This window comes from Macaca mulatta, chromosome 15 (genome assembly GCF_049350105.2).
Source record: "Macaca mulatta isolate MMU2019108-1 chromosome 15, T2T-MMU8v2.0, whole genome shotgun sequence".
Lineage (NCBI taxonomy): Eukaryota > Metazoa > Chordata > Mammalia > Primates > Cercopithecidae > Macaca > Macaca mulatta.
The window spans coordinates 101,810,878-101,832,330 of record NC_133420.1 but is presented as its reverse complement, the minus strand read 5'-3'; the positions used below and the strand labels follow the sequence as shown (position 1 = coordinate 101,832,330).

The 21,453-nt window shown below is 38.7% G+C and overlaps 1 protein-coding gene and 1 non-coding gene across 9 annotated transcripts in view; both read left to right on the top strand.

Moving 5' to 3' along the window:
• TRPM3 (transient receptor potential cation channel subfamily M member 3) overlaps nucleotides 1–21,453 on the top strand; it is a 321,580-nt gene that overhangs the window by 44,277 nt on the left and 255,850 nt on the right. For 2 of the 8 annotated variants that reach the window (XM_077966200.1, XM_015117888.3), the window contains exon 7: nucleotides 14,408–14,482. The exons of the other annotated variants lie outside the window; for them this stretch is intronic. In XM_077966200.1, the coding sequence (XP_077822326.1) occupies nucleotides 14,408–14,482 (75 nt within the window). The remainder of the gene's footprint in view (nucleotides 1–14,407; nucleotides 14,483–21,453) is intronic. 8 annotated transcript variants of the gene reach the window in all.
• MIR204 (microRNA mir-204) lies at nucleotides 15,690–15,799 on the top strand. Its single transcript, NR_032446.1, has one exon. It is a non-coding gene; the product is annotated as a microRNA mir-204 (primary transcript).

Below are 21,453 nucleotides of genomic sequence, written 5' to 3'. Positions count from 1 at the left end.
TGGTGGCGGGCACCTGTAATCCCAGCTACACAGGAGGCTGAGGCAGGAGAATCGTTTGAACCCTGGAGGCGGAGGTTGCAGTGAGCCGAGATCGTGCCATTGCACTCCCGCCTGGGTGACAGAGTGAGACTCCATTTCAAAAAAATAATAAATAAATAAAAATAAATAAAATTTTATTCTATAAGTTTATCCTAATAATTCCATTTACTTTTTCATTTCCTGCTTCAGAAGTTTAGGAAATCTGATTTACAAATGTGGAATTCAATTTCCTGAAAATGAAACTCTATACCACAGTAACAGTGTCTACCACCTCTTACACTCAGGATGGCCCCAGGGAGGTCTGAACACCCCTCAGCATCTCCTTGCTAAAGTGCCATACCCCCTCATCACTTAGGGGTGACCTGCATACTGTAGTATCCTATCAACTAGCCTGTTTTGTTTTCTTACATAAATGGTGTAATCTTCTGAAGAATATTTCCCCTAAACATTAAGTGAATCCTGTTCAGGAGACTCATAAACCCTTTTTCATCAACATGACAATGATCACTGAAAACACACTCCAAGCCCCAGTGTTTGACCTTTTTCTCCTCACTCTGGCTTTCATTGTCCCTCCTCCCCCGTGCGTTCCTACAGCCAACAGTCAGGACTGAAGCATCATCATCAGTTAGCGACGGGCTTTGTTTATAAAAGAGAATCCTTTCAGACAGGAGCAGGTACCTGCCTCACAATGCTCTTCTATCTGCCGTATATAAACTTCAAATTTAATATGCAAGGAACAATTTCAGTCATTCCTTTAGTAAATAAATACTGAATTCCTATTATGTAGCAGTCATGGTTAAGGTCTAGAAAAGCAGCAATGAACAATTCATTGAGCTTACGTCAAGGGGGCAACCAGAGTCATAAGTAAGAAAACGACTAACTCTGTGGTGGCCGATAGTTTTTAAAAAGTGCTTTCGAGAAAAATAAAGCAGAGTAAGGCATCTGTCTGTGCACTTGTGTGCGTGCACATGTGTGTATTGAGAGGATGGTTTCCATTAGGTGATCAGGAATGGCCTCTCTGAGGAGCTATCATTTCTGCAACAACCTGAATGAAGTGAGCGGCCGGCTGTGAAAGAGCGTTCTCTGGAGAGTGAAAGCAGGAACTAAGCCACCAGGTGTTCAGTGAGGAGCAGGGAAAGCTTGGTAAAGAGTTGGAGCTTATTCTAACCAAGATTGGATCTGGGACATTACAGGATCTCTCTTAGTATTTAAAACATCACTCTGCTGTTGTATGTACAGATTAGATTGAGATAGAGAGCAAGATGAAAAACAAGGAAATGCCTTCAGGAGGCTATTGCAATAAGGCAGGTGAGAGGTAACTGGTTTGAAAAAGGATGGCAGCAGTGGAGGCAGTAGAAAGTGGTTGGATTTTGTGTGTGTGTGTGTGTATGTGTGTGTGTGTGTGTGTGTGTGTGTGTCTGCATGCGGTGCGCGGGAGCCCTGCAGGGGAAGCCCAGGGAGGCTCATGGACAGCAGCCTAGCCTCCGTGAGGAGAAGAGCCTAGCAGTGCAGAGCTGAAGAACAGGCCATGGCAGATGGTCAGGATGCCAGAGATGCTGGAGAATCCGCCATCAGATGCCAGTTTTTGGGTAGATTGTCAGGGACACATCACATCCCATGCATGAAAACACCGGTCCCTTGCTAGATTATCAAGGCAGATAGTGACACATGGGCACATTGACAAGCAAGTACGCAGTCAGGGAGAAGTCTGGGGTACAAAGTAGGAGAGAGGCACAGACCCAGATACCAGGGGACTTACTTTGCGGAACACACATACACACAGTCACACACACACACAGAAGACAAAGCTTTGTTTTTGAAATTGTGGTAAAATAAATATGTATAACCTAGAATTTACCATTTTAACGATTTTTAAGTGTGCAATTCAGTTTCATTAAATACATTCACATCGTTTTTGTGCAACGATCACCACCATTCGTCTCCAGAACGTTTTCACCATTCCAAACTGTAACTCTGTACTCATTAAACACTAACTCCCCATTACTCATTACCCCTTCCCCACAACTCCTAGTAGCCACTCTTCTACTTTCTATCTTTATGCATTTGTCTATTTTAGGTACTTCATATAAATGGCATTATAAAATCTTTGTCCTAAGATACATTTTGAAAATAGAGCTCAAGAGGGCTTGCTATTGAATCGAGCATTCAGGGTAAGGAACAGACACTTCAAGGGTGATGCATGGTCATCCTTTGAGACACCAATGTATCCTTAAAACAATGGGATGACATGAAAGCCCCTAAGGAGTAAGTGTTTACAGAAAAGAAAGGGGCGGAGGACTAGTCTCTAGGGAATTTGTACAAAGTTTTTGAGAAGGGGTGAGATTCCACGCAGAAATAAAGAACATGCACAAAGAAAGAACAGGAGGAAAAGCAGGGTATTATGGGCACAGATGTGGGTAGGATGGTACACTTTCTGGTGGAAAGATAAGGTGATTCTCTAAATATAGCTTCTATAGCTACATAAAATAATACAGGAGGTTATTGGTTAGGAGTGTATAACAGGACAAAGTGTTGAAGATTAGAGACAGAAAAGAACTACAGTCAGTTTAGAGACTGGGAGAATGAACAGACTAGGAAAATGTAGAATTCTCATGCAGCACAGTTGGTATTTGTGGTTGTAAATTTAAAGCAGCATGAATCATCAGAGTTGTATGGTTTTTTTCCAGCCATGTTCAGTTACAGTGGTAAAATAGTCATCAATCTGGGATTTTACCTGGCAAGTAGGAAACAGAGATGAGAGGCAAGAAAAAGAAACCGATTTTTTCACTATATATCTGTATCCCTGAAGTACCATTAGTGTCTATGAATGAAAAAAATGTTATGCCTGACATTTAAAAGAACATAAAGTCGTTAATCAAGAGTAGATTGATGTACAGAGAGATGGTTAAGTAAATTATCAAAAGTGACCCACACCTTTAAAGTATTTAAATAAACAGGTTCATAAATAATTTGTAATACTTATTTTACTGTTGAGATATTTACATAAGTTGGACCAACTTAATATATTGCTGGAAACATAGTAGCTGCTCAATAAACATGTGTTAGCTTAAAGAGTGGATACCAAGGGACTACTCCAGAAAGTAGTATCTATGTATCCTGGTAAGAATTTAAAATTCTTATAAAATTGTTATTATTAAGGAATGTTATTATAACAACCCTATAGCTATCATCCAGCCTCTACATTTATCAGCCCTTGGCCAATCTTGTTTTCTCTATCCATATACCCACCTACTTCCTCCTCTGAATAATTTTGAAGGAAATCCAGACAGCGTGTCATTTCTTTTATAAACATTTCAGTACAAAAGCATTTTTAAGCCAATGTTGACCACACACGGGCTAGATCTTAAAATATTTCCTTAACTCAGTAGCAGCATCATGGCAAATATTGGTCTAAGAATTTTTTAACAATTCTTTCAAAAAATAAAAATTAAGAAATACACTATTGCATGCTGAAATTTATCTTAAAGATTTAACAATCATCTTTTCTAGTTGCAAATTCAACTTTCAGCTAGCCAAAAACTATTTAAAATGAATATTACATTGCAATTCTTAGAATTCAAGATTAGAAAAACCTTCAGCAATTGTGACTTTCTTGTTTAAGGGTTTAAAGGAAAGAGTATAACTTTTGGGAGAAGGGGAAGTCTTTGCCTGTTGCTAGTGGCATAAAGTAACAGTGGCAGGTAACCTGGGAGTTGAGATCGTCAGGGCTCTGTGACCTTGGGCAAGTTATTGTATTTGACTTTGTTTCTCCATCTGTAAACTAGGGATAACAATTCCTCACAGTGAGTTGTGATTAAAGGAATCAACATATCATTCTGTTATGTGGCAGTTCAAAAACATCGATTCCTCTCCTGCCTTCTTGGTGGTTCAGTGCCATGTGCCATGTCTACACAGCCTCACTGCCATAGGTTCCAACCAGAGACTTGAACCCTCTCCCTCAAAGCCCAGCATAGCCCAAGGTGTTCATCCGAATGTCTTATAACAGGCTCGGCGCAGTGGCTTACACCTGTAATCCTAGCACTTTGGGAGGCCAAGGTGGGCGGATCACCTGAGGTCAGGAATTCGCCATTGCACTCCAGCCTGGGCAACAAGAGTGAGACTCTGTCTCAAAAACAAAAAACAAACAAACAAACAAACAAATGTCTTATAACAAATCATAACCTGGCTCTGCTTGTTAAAGAGAAGTCTTATACTCTCTTTAGTTACAGAAAGGTTCAAAGGGAAAAGTGGAGGCTCAAAATTAGATTCTGCTAATCACTATGCCTCTATTATTTATTACAGAGTAATTTAATAGTCACTGCAGCAATAAGAAATATATGCTAAACTGTAGTTGTCCCTCCTGTCTCAGTAAACAGAGAATAATAGAGAAAATTTCAGCTTTCTTTAAAAATCCAAGCTGTATCAGTGTCTTCGAGTACTCATAAATGGCAGTAGGATTGTTGAGTACTCTACTTGTTGCAGGTGTAGGAACTTGAGCTGAATATGAATTGACCCAGACTATATCTTGAAATATTAGATTTGAGTCAACATCAGATTTTTTTTCTTGTAATTTACCATTTTATTCAAAAAGATTAGAAGAGGACAGAAATCTAGTTCTTTTCAGGCTCCATTTGATTGGGGTGTTATTCCTTTGTCTTTGAATTATATTTTAGGTTAGGCTAAATGGACACTTTATTTGGATTGCACATCTAATTAGATTGTGAACATCAACCTTGGGTATAGGAAATTTCATTACGAGGCTAGAATTTTCTGACTTTGTTATCTCCCTACTTGAAAGTGAAATCTATGTCATATGTAATCTAGTCTAAGGGATTATTTCCCCATGGCAGACCTTATAGATATACCTATTTTGCAATATTAATTGATAGAGTGTCTGGGTAGGCTTAGATTTCCATAACCAGTGCTTTTGCTACTTTCAGAGTTTGCATGGGGGAAAATTTGAAGCTCCATTTTTTTCTTTACCGTAGAGTAATATCTGACATTTGAGCGTGGCCTCATCTGATGAAGCCACCTAGAGTACCTTTCTCTAAAGCAGCAGATCAAAATGGGCTTAGCATTTCTAAGTAAACAAGGAGCAGAAAGGATTCATAAAATGTAATCAAATTTGGTATTTGAAGATATTGGCATTTAGAAATATCTGCAAAAATATGTTTTATTTTAAAGTTCCTAAACCAACACATCCATTTATCTCTGATTATGTGCCCCCTCTAGGAGACATTTTAAAATGTGAGAGGTGGGATTTGGGGTTGTCACAATTTCTGGTGCTTATTAATGGCATGGGAGAGGGGCCAGGAATGTTAACATCCTACAATATGCAGGACAGTCTCACATGAAGAATTGCCTGGCCCAGACACCAACAGCATCTCTTAGGAAACACTACTCAGAGCATGTTACCCTGAGTTTTCTTTTTTCTAAATCTTTCCCATAACCCTCTCCTCACTTGGCAGGACCACACCCTTCTATAAAGTAGCCTATACAAGTATAAAGGCATATGTAGAGGAAATGTTATTAGTGAATGGCAGTGAGATTCAAAATACATATTTAACAAATCCTGTGAAGCCTCTGGCGTCCTAAATCCACAGCAAGCTGGACATCAGCCCTGGTACCTCCTTCAAATCCTAACGTCACTTGCTATTGGGAAGTTCTTCCCCATATCTAATTTCACTTACACTGGATCTTAAACCTGTTATCTCCCAGATGAGGACAAGTCATTGTCTGTATTAGAGCTCTCGGCATATACGAAAACTAAATATACTTGAATTGACCTTCTTCCGTAATAGCTGTAGGAGGCTGTTTTTCATGGGAAGAGACACACCGACTTGCTTAACAGGCAGAACTAACTCATGAAGCAAATCAGATCAGAATTTCCAATTTGGCAGCACCCACTTTTAGCACCACTGCTTTATATGTTTCAGGCTAAGGAACTCCAGAAATGTGCTCAAAGCTGGGCACCTTCCTGTCAGAGTCCTTGACGCTCAGAGAAATCCTACAATCCACAGTTATTAGCTGACTTGGAGGAGAGGCAAGGGCCCAGAAATGTGGGTGCTTTACCTGTGGGTCCCTGGACAGCCTTTGAACTCGAGGGCATTGCCCAGGATATTGTTTAATAAATCAAGGTTTTAGCAGAATAAAGAGTTACTAAATTGAATGCAAAGAGAACTCTAACATTTAATCTATAAATTACTGAGAATTATTTTGGAAATAGGCCGGAGGACTAATATAAATCTTGAGTGAATGAATACATTCATGAATCATGCTTTTCAAAAATTCACATTCCATTTCTGGTATATGTCTTTCATTTCCCTGGACTATATAGTAAAAACCCTATATGTATTAGTAGTTTTCTTTTGTTAAATTTTGAAGCCAATTTGTCGTGGGAATCTGACAGAGGTTATCTAACGAGCACCGCTGACGTCCTCAATAAATGTACCAATATCTCTGACGCCAACACTGACGTTAATGTTGTGCACAACAAATGTTCTAAAAAGAGTTTAAGTGACTTGACCCATTCGCTTTATTATAAGAGATATAACAGTTCCAAAAAGATACCATAAATATTTTAGTAATGGCAACATGATTGAAATAAACACGTAGTTTCCTGGGAAGCTCTTTTTAAAGATTATATATATGAATAAACAATATATAATAAATATGACATATTTATTTTTATTCTTATTATGATGGTTAAATAAGTCTCGTTTCTTTGCATTTATAGTAAATAAACAGAGACCAAGACTGGGTGGTCTGCAGTAGCACGGGGAGACAGGAAGATGACAAAAGGGAGGTATGATGTATGAGTTTCTAATGAGAATTTCTTCTGGGGAGCTTTCCATTTTGGAGTAGCTTGTGTATTCACATAGTAAGAGATTAGATTGGCAGGAGATCTTCAGGTCTCTTACCCAACACTGCCAACCTAGCATGACACTTTCCCCGCTGGGTCTCGATACAGTTCATAACCATATAGCCTTAGTTAGGACACAAGTTCTGCCTCAGTAACAATGACTCAAAATAATAGATGCTTCAATGAGACAGGAGTTTTTCCTATTCATGTGTTACTCTGAACATGAGTTCAGCTCTGATGTGGGTGCCTCACTCCTGTTAACTAAATCCCACCTCTCACATTTTAAAATGTCTCCTAGAGGCGGCACATCATCAGAGATAAATGGATGTGTTGGTTTAGGAACTTTATAATAAAACATATTTTTGCAGATATTTCTAAATACCAATATCATTTCATCTCCTTTGCTCTGGCACTCCTTGTTTGCATGGTCCACGGGAGCCTACCGTCACATCTACATTCTGCCCAGAAGCAATCAGGAAAAAAGAGCAAGGTGAGGGCCTACCCTTCCTTTCAAAGGCACAGTGAGGAAGTCACACACACCATTTTAGCTCACATCTTGTGTGTCAGTATTTTGTCACATGCTAACACCTTACTAAAAGGCGATTAGAAATATGTAGTCTTCATCCTGGACAAACACATAGCCAGCTAAAATCCTATCACTATGAAGGAAAGGAAGGCTAGATATTGAGAGACAGATGGTCATTAAGAGTTGGCTGGAGTTGGCACATGAGATAAGATGTATCTGCCACTCATAACTAAGATATGTCTGTGTATTCTAATGCGCTCATTGAAGAACCTCACTCAAAAATAGCTCCTGCAGCAAGTCATAGCTTGCCCTTTTGCTCTTTACCTGTGAGCTTTTTAGTGATAAGTCTTGCACTAGCTCTGGAAATCAGATTGAGACAAACTGCCTGAAAAAATATAGATTATTTTAGACCATCCTGGTTTAGTTAACTTTTTAAGTTAACAAACCTAAACAGATCCCCTTAGCCTCAAAATAACAATCGCATATGCAGCACCATGCATAACGCATCTGCATTCCCTAATGGATCCTTCACCACATATTTTGTTACACATCATTTGGTAACATTTTAAGTTCCAAAATATTAAAAATAAATAGAAGTGTTTCTATGACACTGTACTCTTGATGTTAATGCTTGTAAGATAAACCCTGGAAGATAATTCCAATGTCATCTACACATGCCAGTAATCTTGGCAGCAGGCAGTAAAATGGAGGTTGGCCAGCCTCTCAAATCCATCCTGGAAATAAAAAGGTTATAACTGGGTCTTGGCCCTCTTGGGGGAAAAGAACAAGAGACTTGTCTTAGGGAATAAAAGCAGCCATCGTCTGACTCTGTTGAAACATTTTAGGAGACTCTGATGAGCAGATGAGTTTGTGAGGGATTTAAAGGATTCTTGTACCAATTATCTAACTTGAAATTCTTATACTTTAATAACACCTAAGTGATAACTAATGATTTGGCAAGATACAGACAGTCCTGAAGGGCTCTTGAAACCTTCGGAATGCCAGTAAATATATAATTGAATGTGTTTGCTGACAACAATTATAAAAAGATAATTACTAGCTAGAGTTCTCTTAATAAATAGTGAACTGGGTCACTTTGTTTTAGAGATCAAGATACACAGAATCCAACTCTAGTTAGTTTTTGTTTTCATAATTTTAGCTTGCATTATTCAATGAAACCTAAATGGTAGCTCTATAGACAGCTGAGATTTCCTTTCCATCTTGTTAAGTGAACAAAGCCTAGGAGTATCTGTTGTCTTAGATTTAGTGAAACCACAAGCAAGCACTTTGAAAATAAACCTTGCCTTTTCTCTCGCTATACTCTTGTAAAACAATTTCTTTTTTGTGTGTGTGTTTAATATTTATTAAATCCGTATTTGTGACACGCACTTTTTAAAATACTAGGGACACAACATTGAGGGAGAGTGAGAGAACAAGAGAGAAAATGAGAGAGAGAGAGATCTCCTATCAATATGGAGCTTACATTGTAGTGGAGATAAAAGATAAACTTTTCAATATATTATAGTACTAGAACTTAGCATTGCAAGCAGCAAAGAGAAAAAAAGCAACTTCTTTTCTTTAGCATGATAAGATAAAATAATTTAGTCTGCTTTTTAGTTTTTGTTTATTTTTATTTTTAATTAACAAGTAAAACTTGTGTGTGTGTATATATACATACATATATACATATATATACATATATATGTATATATGTATACATACACCTATATCAAAACATCATGTAATAGTATAAACATATTAAGGTAACAGTATAACATGTATATAAGATTATAATAGTACTAGTATAACATAGTAAACAGAGTAATAGTATAAACATATTAAGGTAACAGTATAACATGTATATAAGATTATAATAGTACTAGTATAACATAGTATACAGAGTAATAGTATAAACATATTAAGGTAACAGTATAACATGTTTATAAGATTATGATAGTACTAGTATAACATAGTATACAGAGTAATAGTATAAACATGATGATAAAACAATTTCTTGGCTCAGTTTCTGGCTTAACATCTTTTTCCTCCACCATTTCATAATATCAAACTCATATAGCTATTGTAACTTTTTCATTCATACAAGCTAAGTTTCAGTAGAAAAATAAACTAAATGTTAAAAAGAAACCCTATTAGAAAATACAGTGAACAAATGCAAAAGACAAGTGGCAATGCAAAGAAAATATTCACAACAATGATAAAGAGCTAATTTCCATAATATGCCGAAAATATCTACAAATCAAAAAGAAAAATATTAAAATCCTTATAGGAGAGTGGGCAAAATCTATCCACAGGAAGATCATAGGAAAGAAAATACAAGTGCTCAACCTCATTCATAATTGAATAAATGAAAATTAAAACTATTTTTAACCTATCAAATTGGGAAAAGCCAAAGATTAAAAATATTGAGTGTCATTATGTATACAGAGAAATATGTACTCACACATTTATTGTGAGTGCATAAATAGGGCAATCTTATTTGGAAGACAATTTGGCTACCCCTATTAAATATGAAATGTATGTACCCTTTAGCCCCATAATTTTACTTCTAGGAATTCATTTTACATATATTTACTACAATATTGTTTACAGTAATAAAATGGAAATAGCCTAAAGATTCATCAGTAGGCAACTGAACAAATTATATGTCGACATATGGGGAAATACTCTGAAATTATTATGAAGAATGTAGTAGCTCTGTTGGGCTCATATAGAAGATATTCTAGAGTATGATTTTTCTTTTCTCAAGTTAAAAGTTGTACAGCAGTACAACTGTATGTTCAGCGTAATCACATTATGTTATCTTAAAATTGCATATATAAACTTATAAAAATACCCGAAAAGACACAGGTGAACATTGATTGGTTACAGTTTCCAGGGGGTGAGACTTGAGGTAGGGGAAAAAATACAGGGAGTGACACTTTTCACTTTATACCTTTAAAAATAGCTTGATGATGTTTTTTACAATGAGAAAATACTGCTTTTATAACAAAAAAAGAAAAGAAAGGAAGGGAGGGGAAGGGAAAGAGGAAGGGAAGGAGGAAGGGAGAGAGGGAAGGGAAGAAAACCTTTGAAAGCAGTCTATTCACAGGGCCTGGGCATTTATCCCTCAAAGGTACGAATATCATTCTTGACCTATAGGTCAAGTGCCCCCACAGCTGTGTTTGACATACCTTCTTTTCTCTTGCTCACTTCTGGCAATCCTCTACTCCTTTTAAAACAAAAGGAAAGAGTCAAGTCAGGAAACGTAAGAGAGGCTGGTTAAGGACATTGGAGAGAACAATATTCTCAAATCACATATAAAGGATGTGTATAAAACTGATAAGACCAACGTAACAGATTTGATGCTTACATTTTATAATGGCTGAAATCAGAATCAAAATTACCTTCCACCTTTAGGGTTGGCGAATGACTAAAAGCCTAGGTGTATTCCCAATTCTTAGCTATAATCAGATATCCTATTATATTGGAGATACTGAGAATGTCCCATGTTTACATCCACATCATGAGAACAATCTAGTGGAGCTAAAATTGTCCATCATGCTCTTTCATCATGTTCCTAGGCACCCCAAAGTCCAGCTCCCTTCCCCCAGTGTCCTACCACCCGTTAAGATGCAGCTTATTCACCACTGGTTTCACGATCAATATTGTCTGTGTGGTCTCCACGAAAAATGTACTTCTCTCTGTAGTCCACCCCACTGTACTTCTAAGACACCTCATGTGGAAACTAAATACATGTCAAAGTTCTTCAGCCTTTTAAGACATGGCAAAAACAAGAACTCAAAATATCTGTCATTTAAAATAAATTGTGACTATTCTCTGTTATATTTTCTCTTGACAGTACTTTTTTTTTTTTTTTTTTTTTTTTGAGACGGAGTCTCGCTCTGCCACCCAGGCTGGGGTGCAGTGACACGATCCTTACTCACTGCAAGCTCCGCCTCCCGGGTTCACGTCATTCTCCTGCCTCAGCCTCCCGAGTAGCGGGGACCACAGGCGCACACCACCACGCCCGGCTAATTTTTTGTATTTTTAGTAGAGACGGAGTTTCACCGTATTAGCCAGGATGGTCTCGATCTCCTGACCTCGTGATCCGTCCATCTCGGCCTCCCAAAATGTTGGGATTACAGGCGTGAGCCACCACGCCCGGCCGACAGTACTTTTTATTAAGCGCTTTCTCTACTGTATTTGCTTGTGCATCTGTAATGCTCAGGGCACTGTAGGGGCAGCAAGATAAATAAGGTATACCTGTATACTTGAAGAGCTTAGTCTTACAAATAAGTTAATAATAACTACTGTTGATTGAGTGCTATTCTAAACAATGTACAAAAAATAACTGATTTGGTCCTTATGATAACTCTTAAGGGGATACCTTTATTACTCCCATTTACCAGCGAGAAAATGAAGCACAAAGAGGCACAAGGTCTGACCGCTAGTAAATAGCAGACTCAAGAAGTATGCATTTAGCCCATGCCTCAGCCACTGTGCTCTACAGCCTCTCTGTATGCAAAGAGCTGCGTTATAAAGCAGCAAGTGCTTTTTTTTTTTCTAATTTTTATTTTAGATTCAAGAGGTGCATGTACAAGTTTGTTACAAGGGTATATTGCATGATGCTGACGTTTGGGCTTCTATTGATCCCATCACCCCAGATAATGAACACAGTGCTCCATAGGAAGATTTTCAGCCCTTGCCTCCTTTTGGAGTCCCTAGTGTCTATTATTTCTGTCTTTATGTTTGTGTGCACCCAAGATTTAGCTCCCACTTATAAGTGAGAACTTGTGATATTTGGTTTTCTATTTTTATGTTAATTTGACTAAGATAATGACTCTAACTTCAACTATATCCGTGTTGCTACAAAGGACGTGATGATTTTATTCTTTTTTATGGCTGCATAGTATTCCATGGTGTATATGTATCACTTTTTCTTTATCCAATCCACCACCGATGAGCACCTGGGTTGATTCCACATATTTGCTATTGTGAATAGGGCAAAGCAGTAGACGCTAAGTGCCCTTTAGTAATACAAAGTGCTACAGGAATTCAGACAATGAGCATCACTTAGCTCATTGCTTTCATCTTGCAGATAGGAAATCCACTTGTAAAAAATCACAGTCACATGTTCTGACTAAATTCAGTATGTGAATTACCTTGGTAGAGCTTTTATCTGAACCTGAACTCTACACTCCTAGTCTGCTCTTCTTTGCCCAGCCTTGTGTCACTACCTTAGTTTTACATTTTATTCCTAATTTTCCCCCTTAAGACCATTTTTTTTTCTATTGTGTCCTGAAGGGTAATTAAGAAAATATTGAGACAATTTGGGACATAACACATACCTGCTATCCAGAGATTTCCATTTTTAACCATATTACCACTAATCTCACCCTGCTTGACCTTCACTAAAGTGTTACTTAATTTTTTGTTCATTAGGGTTTGATAATTGGGGAAAATAAGCTGAAAATACCAGCATGCTATTCACTCTGCAGGAAAGACATAGCTAAGCCAATGTTGTGCTTGGTTCCATAAACAAGTGCTTATGCTAAATTTCCTGGAGGGTTTGTGGTGTTGTCTATTTGAAGCTTTGCTGATAGTATTAAGCCAGCGGTCTAATTGCCATACACAGTGGTAGAATGGCCTGGGGAGTATGTGCTTAAAAGCCGAATTTATGTACTCAGAAACACACTAATTAGGAACTTTCTAGAAAATGTACAGTAGTTGCTCTTGGTTGGCCATTTTACAAACTATTGAGAATCCAGAGGAACCAACCCTTAGAGTCTGTGCTTCAAGGGATATTGCTTTGCGTTTTCTCCAGTGAGTACATTCTTATGAGAAGGCCACTTTGCCAGGGTATGGGCGCTGACATATAACCAAGTGATGTTGACGTTTCATGAAAAGTGGGTGAGTTCCTACATGCCTCTTACCAGCCAGCTACCAGCTGCCAAACTCCTACCTCCCAATATTTGCCACAAGTGAAGTTGCTCTTGAAGTCTAGCTTGATCCTAGGAAGCTAGGGTCTAGAGACCTAACTTGAGGATTTGAGGTCTTCCCTTAATGCTGTTTCTAAGGAAGGAACAAAATGAAGGCAGAGCAGAGCTGTTCAAACTCATGGGGTCCTCTGAGGGCATCTGACCAAAGGCTAACTTGCTTAGCAACTCCAGAAATATGATATTACCATTAAATTTATCTCCCAGTTTGGGAAAGAATAACCAAATTGGTAGGAAACCTGCCAATTATACTGAAATGGTTTCGATGACTTTTTTGGAACATATGTAGATATCGTCATAGACGTAGATATAATTTATATCTATACCTTCGCCAGAGAGAGAAAGAGGAATCAGTCCAATAGATACTATTATGCATGTTGAGTAACATGTTAGCTTTGCTTCAATTCCTCTTTTAAAAAGAAAAGAAAAGAAACTGGGTAGATTAGCCTCTAAATGGATAGTTCTTTTAAGTCAAAAGTAGGTAAACACTTGAAACTGGAACACTTATTTCTCCGGAAATCTGGAAAATGTTATTAAAATCAGAGAAGGAAAGAATTCAATTCCTATCCTCTCCTGGAAAACACAGAATTGGAAGATTCATAATTATCATTATAATTAATGTAACAACAACTAAGATTTCTTGAGGTTTTACTAAGTTCTAAGCATCAGTACAAGCACTTAACAGATATTAACTCATTTGACCCTTTCCCCACCACAGCAGCTATCTAGGTTGGAAAAGAATAAAGAATGATACTTCCTCCAGCAAAGGGCTATGGTTTTTAAGGACCTGTCCAGTTGAAGGAGTGATGAGACAAGATATAACTGGTGTAGAAGGGCTGGGTGATGCTCTACATAGGTTTCACTGTGCAACTTGAGTTGCCATCACATATATAAATTTATATAAATTGGGTAATCCATCTGCTTTAATAAAATGTGTATGCAACCATAGGGTGTAGAAATTTCAAAGATTTTATTTTTTGACAGGATGCCTGCCGTTTTTCTCTCTTGACTCCCGCTTGTTTTATTCATTTTGGGATAGTTCCCAATTAGACTCAGTTGGTAAGTATAATTAACGGAAAATGTGAATTTCTTCTTAAACTCCAAGAAATTAACTACAGAGGTCTTCATTTCCTTTATAATTTCCTAACAATATCACTCCCTACGACTGTTGTTTTATCTCTATCTCTTCTGACATTCAACCACATCAGAAATTAGTTACTCCCTATTATTTATCATCCTAAAGATACCATATAGGACAGCTTGGCAGCACTACTAGGAGGGAATAAGCATTTATTTAGGTTCCAAGTACTATACTAGGCATTTTCATATATACTATCTCTTTTAATACTCACAAAAACCCTTCAAGATAGGGATTATTATCTTCCTTTTATACAGTTGAATAAATGGCACCTCCAAGAGGTTAAGCCCTTGCCTTAAATCCGATTAGTGGGACATCTGGGTGCAAACCTAGGCTGACATAATTCCAAAACACTTTCTCCTTTCATCCTATACATGGAAGCATTATCTCATTAAAAAGAAAGGCTCCCCTAAAGTTTTGTTACCTTGGAGAGTTTGAGGGTCATTATTTCATTCAGCAACTGTTCTGAGCACCAACTCTGTGCCAAATACAGGTTGAGCATTGATTCAGTTGGAATGGGTCATCAAGCAAAACTTTGGGAAGAAGATGGTGGTTAGTTGCAAGATGGTGGAGAAACAACATTAGGAAGAAATACACAAGGTGATGGAGAGGAGCGTGGGGATGGAGGCAAGCAGAGGACCTCCTGATCATGTACCCATAGGACAGGGTGATGGAGAGGAGTGTGGGGATGGAGGCAAGCAGAGGACCTCCTGATCGTGAACCCATAGGTCAGGGTGATGGAGAGGAGGGTGGTGGTAGAGGCAAGCAGAGGACCTCCTGATCGTGTACCCATAGGATAGGGTGATGGAGAGGAGCGTGGGGATGGAGGCAAGCAGAGGACCTCCTGATCGTGTACCCATAGGACAGGGTGATGGAGAGGAGTGTGGGGATGGAGGCAAGCAGAGGACCTCCTGATCGTGTACCCATAGGACAGGGTGATGGAGAGGAGTGTGGGGATTGAGGCAAGCAGAGGACCTCCTGATCGTGTACCCATAGGATAGGGTGATGGAGAGGAGGGTGGGGGTAGAGGCAAGCAGAGGACCTCCTGATCGTGTACCCATAGGATAGGGTGATGGAGAGGAGTGTGGGGATGGAGGCAAGCAGAGGACCTCCTGATCGTGTACCCATGGCTACAGTCTTTCTTCATGTGACTCGTGGACTTCCCTTTGTCATCCTATGCCTGAGAATATATGAAGGAGGCTGGGAAGGCAAAGGGACGTTCAATTGTCATCACTGGCATCTTTTTTGATCATTGCACCATCATCAAATGCATTGGGATAACCATGACATGAAAATTTCCATCATTGGGCCCATAACTGTCCCATGAGAGAGATTAGAAACACTGGATGTTAAAGGTCATAGTAGAACTTCATCCAGGGAGTTCTTGAATTAGGAAGGAGTGAAATATACTCTCAAAGACTAATAGTTCTGGGTCCAAACCATGTAACTTGAAAAGGAAGTGAAGATTCCCCTGGACAGGTTACACATACTGTCATGCATCACTTAACGATGGGGATACTGTATCCTCAGAAATGAATCATTAGGTGATTTTGTCACAAACATCATAGAGTGTACTTATACAAACCTAGATGGTATAACCTACTACACACCTAGGCTATATGGTATAGCCTATTGCTTGTGGGCTACAAACCTGTATAGCATGTTACTATGTGGTAGTGAATACTGTAGGCAATTGTAACACAATGGTAAGTATTTGTGTATCTAAACATAGAAAACACACAGTAAAAACATTGTATAAAAGATACAAATAGTACACATTAATAGGGCACTTACCATGAATGGTGCTTGCAAGACTGAAAGTTGCTCTGGGTGAGTCACTGAGTGAGTGCTAGAATATTTTTGTATACTACTGTAAACTTTATAAACACTATATAATTAGGCTATACTACATTTATTTTTTAAATTTTATTCAGAACTAAATTAACTTTAGCTGACTGTAACTTTTTTACTTTGTAAACTTTTTAATTTTTTTAAACTTTTTGGCTATTTTACAATAACACTTAGCTTAAAACATAAGCACATTATGCAGTTATACACAAATATTTTCTTCATTTGCTGATTCTATGAGCTTTTTTCTGTTCTTAAAATTTTTTATCTTTTTATTTTTTTAAATTGTTTTCTTAAAAATGAAAACACAAACACACTCATTAAACTAGGCCTGCACAGTGTCAGGATCATCAAGATGTCACTAGGTGATAGGATTTTTTCAGCTGTATTGTTACCTTATGGGACCACCATTGTATTTGTGGTCTGTCATTGACCAAAGTGTCATTATGCAACACATGACTGTATATCAAGAACATCTTATTTCCTTCTGTGGGTGCTATAATCTGTTCAGCCCAATCACACAAACTTTCTACTGCCTCAGTCAAGGGAAAGGCCTTCCAAAACACAAATGCCAAATTGATGATTAGTTCACTTTAGACTGTAATGACGTCATTTTTCAGGTGCTCTCAAGTAAACATGTTTAAAGCTTTCCCTGCCTTTTAGAGGGACTTCCCTCTAAGGAATAATTCGTGTGGAGAAAACAACACAATCTATATCCCTGCTTCTTCATTTTATGAAATGACTTGACACAGTTGGCTGTGTCACTGAAATATTTGTCATGCATGTTAATGAAAAGTTACTTTGTCAATAAAGATAATAATGAAGTCAAAAAAATAACTTTGAGGGAACAGAACAAATTTGAGTGAAACTGGTTTCTTGGTGTTGGCTTGTCATGTTTATCTCACCCATTTTCCTATTCAAGCTAAAGACTTCCCTTTTTTCAGCAAAGAGACTTTTCTACATTGGAATTAGTTGTTCAGGGACTGGGATAGTTCTTGTAAACAAGTAGGTCTGAACAGGAGAGCTGTCCACCATTCTAAGACTTCTTAGACACTTACATTCAGGGAAGAATTTTGAGCTCTCTTTTCAGATTAGAAAGAGTTGGGTCGCAAATGTTTGCCTGGCATTGGTCTCAAAGTCAGCAAAGTTTACTGTTGGTGGTTAGATACAATAGGTTCCTAGCGTAACATAGAAACCTGTTATCTTGATGGAACCCAATATCTTCCTTATTTCATTGCTAACTACCTTTCATATTTTTCATCTGATTTTATATCTTCTTCTCCTAACATAACACCATGTAGATCTTATGTCCCACCCATTTCAAGCTACTTGCAGTTTCCCTTAAATGATATACCCTACTGGATGTGGTTTTGTCTCTTTCTGACATTTGCTAAAATTTCATTCTCTTCTCACTCTAACTTCCTGGCCAAAACCTACATTTCTTCTAAGTCTCAGATTAAAAATCATCTGTTCTCTGTAATCTTATCAGAACTCCCATCCCGCCAACTCATCCCCTGGTATCCTCCTGGGCCCACATTCACCTCATACTCCGTGCTCTTGCTGCACTCTATATCAGCCTCTCCCACATACAGCTCCTTTTGGTAGAATGGAGCCTTCATAGTCTCCCATCTACCTTCACAGTCTCCCATCTTCTGTAGATTGTGAGATCCTATAGAGCACAGCCTGCGTCTTATTCATTGTTGTCATTCTGAAAATCTTGCATAGTGCCTAGCCTATGCAAGTAGCTGCTCAATAAATTGTTATAAGCATCACTATTTGATTTCCCTGGCTTTATTTTTAGCTCTGATTTCCAACCTGACACAAAGATGTAATAGAAGGGATTAGATACTAAAAAGCTATTTAAAAAAAAAGGACAAATCATAAAACACTAATGACATAGGAAGACTTGGGATAAATAAATAGCAACATGTACAGGCAAAGACCATCATGCATACTTCCAATTCATGGGCACAAAAGCATTTAGTCTGAGAAAGTTGACTGTTGAATCATGATTGTTAAATCCTTTTTATCTTATGAATTTAGAGAATCTAATGATATATATTTTACAGCAGTCAGTGTACCATGGCCTCAGTATTTCCATTTCCATGGAAAAAGAAATAACTATTGACTTTCCTCCATTTATTCAAAATGATAATTGCCCATGGTTGCTTTTCAGTCCAGATTAGGATCATTCCATTCAGTAGAAAAGGATGCTAATTTTAGAAAGTTAGACACACATAAAATTAATGGGAAAACTTATGCTGACCAAGCACTTTTCTGCCATGATCAACAGTTTTATAGCAAGATATATTTAGGGAAGATAAGGTGTTTCATTCCCTGGGGATCTTAAAGAAAAGCAAGCTGAGATTTTAATTTGCTTGAGATAATCATCTTAAAATCAGGGACTTTATCATAGGACCCTTCAGAGTCTCTTCTTAGGATTTATAATTATTTGTCTATCTCTTCAAAGTATTATTTAGATCATGTCAAGTCATTGAAACTAATAGATGTAAAACTGAGGAATCATTCATATAGGCTTGGGAAATGATTGTAAATAGTGCTCCCAGATGTCACTAATAAAGTTGTCATAGTTGTCATAGCTGTTAACAGAATAGAAACTTTTTTTAATTTTTATTTATTTATTTATTTTTGCGACAGAGTCTCACTCTGTCGCCCAGGCTGGAGTGCACTGGCACGATCTCAGCTCACTGCAACCTCCGCCTTCCGGGTTCAAGCGAATCTTCTGCCTCAGCCTCCCGAGTAGCTGGGACTACAAGCGTGCACCACGATGCCCAACTAATTTTTGTATTTGTAGTAGAGACAGGGTTTCACCATATTGACCAGGCTGGTCTCAAACTCCTTACCTTGTGATCCACCTGCCTCGGCCTCCCAAAGTGCTGGGATTACAGGCGTGAGCCACCGTCACCAGCCAAAAACTTTTTAACCTTGAACCCTCAGCTCAAGATCATGAACCCCTGAGGCAAAGGAGGAAAATAGAGATTTTATGCCCTAAAATGGCCAAATAAGGAAACAGTTGATTTTTTTTTTCTTTTTTGGCACCCATAGCTGAAACAAACAGCTCTTCTCCTCATGAACAGGCTGTTCTCGTTCTGTGTTGGAGGCCAGGTTTCAAAGCTGCGTAATGAGTTTCACGTGCTGCAGCCCAGCAGGCAAACATTCAAGTCCTAAATCGCAGGCAGAGGAAGCAAGAACTCTCATTGGCTAAGGAGCCTTGGCATCTCTGGGTTCACATGGGGTACTGGGCAATTCCTGCTGGAACGAGGCAGGGTGAACCAACAGGTGTGCCTGTGCTAAAACAGAGAGGAAAAGATTGAAGAGTCAGCTTTTCTGGTCATCAAACAAATCTGAGCTGAGCCTTTCCTCATTAGCAGCATTTCTTCCACCCAGAGGGAGAACAGAGGAAGTGCACACTGACTCTGGTGCATGATAGAATTCATAATAAAATCCTGCGGGAGACTGAGAAACAAGCTACAATTAAACATGGCGTGCCCGCATGAAGAGTTTGGGGAGAAGTAGAAAGTTCACTTTATCTTTGTATTTCCATTCTTAGATTCTATTTTTGCACATGTAAAGCAGGATTTGTTTTGTTTTATTTTTTTCATTATTCAAGTAATAAGAACTCTTATAGGGTGTATGAATTATTGTTCATAAACTTAGGTATGTAGGAAAGGTCATTTGGTAAACATTTTCCTTTATTCAAATAAAACAAATTCCAAGACCTTTTCCACCTGGTTTTTTGGAAAGTCAATCTTAACCTTTTTTAGATCTCTCGGTCTGTCTCTGTCTCTGTCTCTCTCTCTCTCTATCTCTATCTCTCTCTCTCTCCCCACCCCCCCACACCACTGCCCCCGTCTCTCCCTCACCCCACCCTTCTCCTTCCTCTGCCTCTCTCCTCTCTCTCTTTCATGATCATGCTCCTTCTCTCGTGCTTACGGAGTACTTGGAATGTTAAGAAAGAGCCTTTTAACTTTGGTCAGCCAAAGTAACCACTGATAAATTAATTGTCTATGCTTGCTTGATCTCTGCAAAGTGGGTGACTCTGGTACTCCCATGCCAAAGCAAAGCCAGTGGGACCCTGGCTGCAGCTGCCATCACTGGCCAGAAGGGTTCAGCATGCCACAGTGGACTTCACAGCAGTCCCCCTAAGACAAGTTGCCTGCGTAATTCCTGCCTTTACGGAGCTTGCATTTGCAGGGGAGGAGATAGAAAATAAGCAAAATATATAGTGTATTGAATAGTGATAAGGGCCACGGAGAGATAGAAAGCAGAGAAGGGAGTGCAGAGTAGGAGCCGAAATTTCAAATGGAATCATGGGGAGGACAAGTGGAGAAGGGAAGGGAAGGGGAGGAAAAGCAACCAAGAACTGAGTTTGGGGACAGTCTTACTGTCAGGCGTCAGGTAGGCAAGGAGGAACTAGCAAAAAAGAGGAAGAAGGAGCAGCTAGTGAGGTAAGAGAGAAACTGGGAGAGAGCACTGAAGGGGAGAAAATGGAATTTTCTTTAACCCTTATAAGTTTGTAGCTGAGACAAACCTCTGTAACAAAATAATGAGAGAAAAAGAGAAAAACAAACTATTAACACATGCAGTTCACATCACGCAGGGGATGTGTTCAAAAGCAGTGGTTTAGAAGTCTACTTACATAGTATATACAACAAAGAACAATAGTTTTTTGAGTGTTTGTTTGTTTGTTTGAGATGGAGTCTTTCTCTGTTGCCCAGTGGTGCGATCTCGGCTCAGTGGAACTTCCGCCTCCTGAGTTCAAGGGATTCTCCTGCCTTAGCCTCCTAAATAGCTGGGGTTACAGGTGCCTGCCACCAAGTCCAGTTAATTTTTTTTTTTTTTTTTTTTTGGTAGAACTAGGGTTTTGCCATGTTGGCCAGGCTGATCTCGAACTAGTGGCCTCGAGTGATCTGCCCGCTTCAGCCTCCCAAAGTGTTGAGATTACAGGCATGAGGCACCGCGCCTGGCCAGAACAGTGCATTTTGGGAAAGTGACAAGGCAAAGAGGCAGTCAGTCCTAGGCT